We start from the raw sequence: 6,262 nt of genomic DNA on the forward strand, positions 1-6,262 counted from the left end.
AATATATATATATATATATATATATATACACACACACACACACACACACAATTTAAAATCATAAATTATAAAATACTAATTTTATTCATTTAATTATTGATTTTCCTGTACTATCTGGTTCAACTCATCTTCCATTTTTAAAATTATTAAAATGATATCAAAAATAAAACAACTAACAATTACTAAATTAATCATAAAAGTTATAATTGTATTAATTTAATGGCGAATTTTCCCTGTACTCTCCAAATCAACTCATCCTTTTGCATTTTTTTTTCATTATTAAAATGATAAAAAAGTTTAAATAATTAAAAATAATAAAATTAATTATAAAAATAGTTATTATATGAACTTGACACCTTATTTTCCCGGTTCAAATCTTCCTATTTTGTTTTTTAATCATTAGAGTAATAAAAAAGTGCATTATTAAAATAATTAAAAATGACAAAATTAATACATTTATTGTTTTTTAATACATTTAATTGTTTTTTTAATCATTAAAACTATAAAATATTTTTAGAATAATTACAAATTATAACATTTAATAAAACATATAGAATTATATATTTATAGGCAGTTTAAATAATATTTGTCTACACAATAATTAATAATTAATAATTTTAAAAAGTGAAGTATAAGCCTTTATATTCAAAGGTTTTTTTAAGATCATGCAAAACATGTGTCCAAACTGTTAGACAGTAAATCAGTCCATCAAGTAAGTGTGTTATTCTGTCCTCCAATTATACTTTCACACTTCTTCTCTATTTTTACACAGTTCATGAGACCTTAGAGTTCAGTGGAACTAACACTCCAGAAAGATATGAACAAGCTCTGCCTGTGTGTGTTTGTCTACACACATACAGCGGCACAAAAATGTATTCGGACATTACTGCATTAAATTTTTTTTTTAAAAATGTAAAAAAATGTGGAATCTGCATTCAAATGATGTGCAAGCTTTTCTCAGAACAAACTTCACTGTTTCCGAGCCACTTTTTCAATGATATTTAACCAGCTGCTCTCAAGGTCATTTTTCATGGATGTATGAAGTCAGTTCTGCTCAAGTTCACACAGGTGTTCTCGCAGAATAACCAACGGCCTAGCCCATCATATTAACAGATGAACATGGTCCACAAAGCCTGACAACAGCAAAGTGTCCCAGACTTTTCATTTTCATTTTGAATAATACATTTATAGTTTTCTATTTTGAAAGTAGAGTGATCGTTTTGAACTTAGATACTATTCAAAACATGTTACTTTAGCTAAAGTATCGGTATAAATACTTTGTACCCTTTACCGTGTGTGTGGGGTAAAAAGGCTCATCTTGCCCATTACACATTTATAACATTTTTAAACAAAACAAAACACTTTTATGATTTATTTTCACACAAAATCTGTTGCTCCATCAATGTTCAATAAAAAAATATCTTTTCTGCAATTATACACTATGGGGGTAGAGAAAAGCACATTTTTCTTAAAGTATATGCCTTCAGCCCTGTTGTACCCTACTAATATGAATAAGAGCTGTCAATTTAACATGTTAATTAGTACATTTAATTATAAAAAAATAGTTTGACAGCTGGCAGCACAGGAGAGAGCTTGACATTCATCCCTATAGGCAAAGCTGATCAGTACGGTATTGACGTACGTGTGTGTGTGTGTGTGAGTTTGTACCTCAGCAGGCGGTATGCCCTCAGGTGGGCGGCACTGCAGCAGCACTTCCTGTTCGAGTGACACCTCCTTCCCCAAGGGTTCCTGCTCAAACGTCTTCCTCAAGACTGTGGAGAATGGAGACAGAGAGGCGACTCATTTACGTATACTTCATTAGTCACCTAGCAACAGTGCTGAATATTTCTTACATTTCACATGGTCATTTTATTTTGAAAATCAGTTTATTTCCAGGTTTAAATGGAAAAATAACAGATTTAGCAAGACTTATATAAGTAGTGCAGAATTCATTATCGCCCTGCGGTTCATCTCATTGTGATGTTTTCTGTGTAGCTGACAGTGTGTGATTGGCTTCTTTACACAGGTGAAGAGTACAGCTCACAGGATGTGTGAATGACGCTCATATCTGCCATATTCTCAGGTCAAAGCAAACATTTGTGCTACTCGTTCACATTATTATCTCATAATGTTCACATGCAGGTGTAAATATCTGCTTTTCCTGTTGGTTTCTCTGTGTGTGTGTGTGTGAGTGGGTGTCTAACACTTGAGGTCTAACGGACAGAAGGCCAGACTCATCTCGTCTTCAACACATCCTTTTCTCACCTCTCGTGTGAACCTGTGAATTGTAAATGCAGAGATGTGTGTGAATAGTTGTGGAGGGAGTGAATATGTGAATACCAAACCTCTTTCTCTCTGTTGCTTTGTGAGGTTTGTGATGAAGTTAAGACTTCATATCTGTTCACTAGTGCCGGGTGACACATACACTGATCATTTTATGACGTATGTCGTATTATAATATTTCGTATTTGTAACAAAGTTAAAAGCTCAGGGAAGAAGGAGGCGGGAAAAGGCGAACATTTAAACATAAAACTTTAATTATCAAATAAACGAACATAGAACAAAAATAAATGCGGCAGCCCGTCACGGACGACACATCAACATAAATTTTAGGTAATGTATTCTGAATACTTTTATTTATTTATTTTTTATCTAACTTGCTTTACACTTACCACTAAACATGCCATATTGATATAAACAGCAAAGAGAAAGAAAATATTTTCAATTTTTTTATTATAAAGTGCATTAAATCTTACATTAAAACAAGGTTTCCCAAACTGGGCTTAATGTAAGAACAGCAGTGGGCTTGTGAGTTGATAAAAAGCTAATAATTAATTAAATCATGAAAGTGTAAAATAAATTATTTAAACGCTTGGACACTAAAAATATAAATATTTTATTTGTTTAACTGCATTTCAATGTGACCATTACCAGACATCAGAGAACTGTGAACATGCAAATGGGTTGTAAAATTATTGAAATATGAACTGACAAAAACGTTTGGGAATTCCTGCATTACATGAACAAACATTAATAAACATGAAAATAACAAAGTCTTCCAGGTTTGAAATTTTTTTTTGTCCAGACTTCCAGAATCAACAATTCCTGAAGGTTACTGTTTCACAGCCATACATCACCATTGTTTAGTAACTTGCATAATTATTTATTTCATACAATTTTTTAATTGCTTGAGAGGTGCTTTTTTCACCCAAATTCAGAAGCACGATTTGCTAATTTATTTGCATTTATTTACACTGATATTTACATGAACATCCTATATTGTGAACATAGTCAAAGCTAAATGGTATGACACAGTAGGATTTTTAGAAAGGAAAATTTAAAAGAAAAAAAAAGAATTTGGGAGAATCGATCAATTATGAATGATTTTCTGCCATTGTGTGAATAATATGTAATCATGTAATCCATAAAAAGTAACTGCAATCTGATTATGAGCATTATAAAATGTAATATGTACGAGTACTTGATTTTTTGGAATCTGATTACATAATCCAGGTTACATTTAATCAGTTACTACCCTAGTTTTGGAGACAGACAGATTTCAACTGTACATTGCGATTGGTTCAATCAATTCTGATTCAATGATTTATTTGTGTCAATGCTCCAAAAATGTCACGTTCATTCATTAATTCATTAATTCATTCATGTGTTCTGTCCCCATGTGTAATTTGGATGATTGAAAATTATTAAAAATGATTGAGAACATGGCCATTTTGCCTTAACCATTTTTAACTAGATTTTACTTCTTACATTAAACATCTACTTCTCAACAATAGCTGATGTGCCTGTAGTTGATTGGATGATTCCCACTCGTCAAAACACTATAAAAATATTGAGATCAAGAAACATATTTTTTATCTAATTTCACCCAGAACTGCTGCTCACCTTGAAACTTCAATTGTCTGCGTTGTGATTTCTCCATTCAACTGGACATAAAAAAAACACACACACACACACACAAGCGCATAAGGCAAATATCTTCAGCCTGTCAAGCATTTTACTGCTCTGCTCATTCAGACACACACACACACACACACACAAACGGTGCATGTCTGTTTTCCTTCACATTACTGATGGAGGTAATAGGCAAATAAATCACATCTCAGAAGAGGTGTGTGTCCGTGTGTGCGAGTACGGTAATGCATTCAACTCATAGTTTTAGTGCTCTACATTGCTACAGCAACAAATCTTAAACAGCATTAATATCCTGAACAGAGCTGAAGCCACACACACACACACACACACACCTGCACAACAGCACTCCTATTTCATTCATAATTATAATGTCTAGACTTCAGCAACAAACTGACCACAGTCCCTCAACACATCACGTATAATGTCCAGCGCTATTTAAAGTCACTAAACTAATCAAATATAACATTTATCACTACACACTGTAAATAATACAAACTAATTATAAATTGTATTTAGCACTAAACATATTTAAGGCTGGTCGCTAATCTAATATAATCTAAGTCACTAATTTAATATAACGTCTGTCATCATACATAGACCCTAAACTAATATGAAATATCTGGTTACTAATCGAATATAACATCTATCACTATACCCAATCTCTAAACTAATATCTAAAATATATATTTTAGGTCACTAAAATAATCAAATAACATTTATCACTACATACGGTCCCTAAACTAATAATATATAAAATATTTAAAGTCACTAAACTAATCAAATATCACATATATCAGTATATACAGTTCCCTTTCAGTCGGTCACTCTCGACGTCACCTCGGATGACCGACAAATTGGGATCTCGCTTAGAGAGACCAATCTACTTCAAGTGTAAACTAAACGAGCCAATGCACATTGACTCACCAGGTCGTGGACGGCACCTTTTACTGCCTGAAAACGATCTGCTGGTTCCTCCTCCCTCACCACCCTCGACGGTGGTGCAGCTAGTCTCAGAGAACTCCACACCATGATGGACCTTGCACTACGAGCGACGAAGGTTACGGCGTGGTCTCTCGTCCGGCTCGTGTTTGCCTCTCCAGAAACCTCTCACTGCCAGTTGTTCTACTCCCTGACCAAGGGAACAGCGCTCACGTCACCCTGCTCGTGACGTCTCGCTGCTCCATTGGACTGATTTTACACGTGCTTCAGAACGCGGTCACGCAGGGGCGTTCCCAAAGCGAATCTCGACGCAGCGTCTCGTTCCCTCGGGGAACCATGGTTGCATACGTAACCTAGAGACGTTACCATACGTAACTGAGACGTTTCTAAACTAATATTACTTAAAATGTAAAATATTTAAAGTCAATAAACTAATCAAATATAAGTTTCTAAACTAAAACTATATCAAATATAACATTGTTCAAGTCACTACACTAATCAAATATAACATTGATCACTATATACAGACACAAAACGAATAAAATATAAAATAGCCAGTAATCAAATAAAACATATATAACTATACTCTAAACTAATATTATATAAAATATTCAAAGTCACTAAACTAATCAAATGTAAGACATATTCACTATATATAGCTCCTAAAATGATAACATATGAATTAAAAAAAAAAAAACATGTATATAACAAATATAACATTTATCACTATCCAAGTCACAAAACTAACAATATATAAAATAAACATATTCACTATATATAGCTCCTAAAATTATAACATATGAATTAAAAAAAAAAAAACATGTATATAACAAATATAACATTTATCACTATCCAAGTCACAAAACTAACAATATATAAAATAAATTAATGTAAATTAAAATAAATATATTATAAAATATCACATATAAAATAAATTATATTATATAAAATTCTTTAAAAATAATTATTTATAAATTAAATTACATAAATTAATATTATATAAAATATAAATTAATAATATATCAAATATAAAATATTTAGTCACTAATCAAATATAACATCTAAACTAAAAATCATTTATCAGCCTACAGTAACTATAAGATGTACAGTTTCAGCAAATAATTAATAATAATCCAGAATTCAAATAACATGCAATCACAGATGAGCGTATGACTATGAATGTGGCTTGTCTTATAATTATAAAATATAACATAAATAACAATCTCTACAATGCAAAATAGCATGAACTTTCTGATGCAGACCTGCGCTCATACCGATCTGTAGATTCAAGCATTCATCATAATCCAAACAAACCTTCAAAAAAGTGTTGCACTCGTGATCAGTATGAACCCATCACCACCATTAAACACACACACACACACACACACAC

The 6,262-nt window shown here is 32.1% G+C and overlaps 1 protein-coding gene across 1 annotated transcript in view; it reads right to left on the minus strand.

Moving 5' to 3' along the window:
• LOC107725175 (netrin receptor UNC5C-like) overlaps window positions 1–6,262 on the minus strand; it is a 115,781-nt gene that overhangs the window by 83,903 nt on the left and 25,616 nt on the right. Inside the window, exon 5 of the mRNA XM_016534347.1 lies at window positions 1,669–1,772. Within this exon, the coding sequence (XP_016389833.1) occupies window positions 1,669–1,772 (104 nt within the window). The remainder of the gene's footprint in view (window positions 1–1,668; window positions 1,773–6,262) is intronic.

Source organism: Sinocyclocheilus rhinocerous, unplaced genomic scaffold (genome assembly GCF_001515625.1).
Source record: "Sinocyclocheilus rhinocerous isolate Xijiao unplaced genomic scaffold, SAMN03320098_v1.1 scaffold516, whole genome shotgun sequence".
NCBI lineage: Eukaryota > Metazoa > Chordata > Actinopteri > Cypriniformes > Cyprinidae > Sinocyclocheilus > Sinocyclocheilus rhinocerous.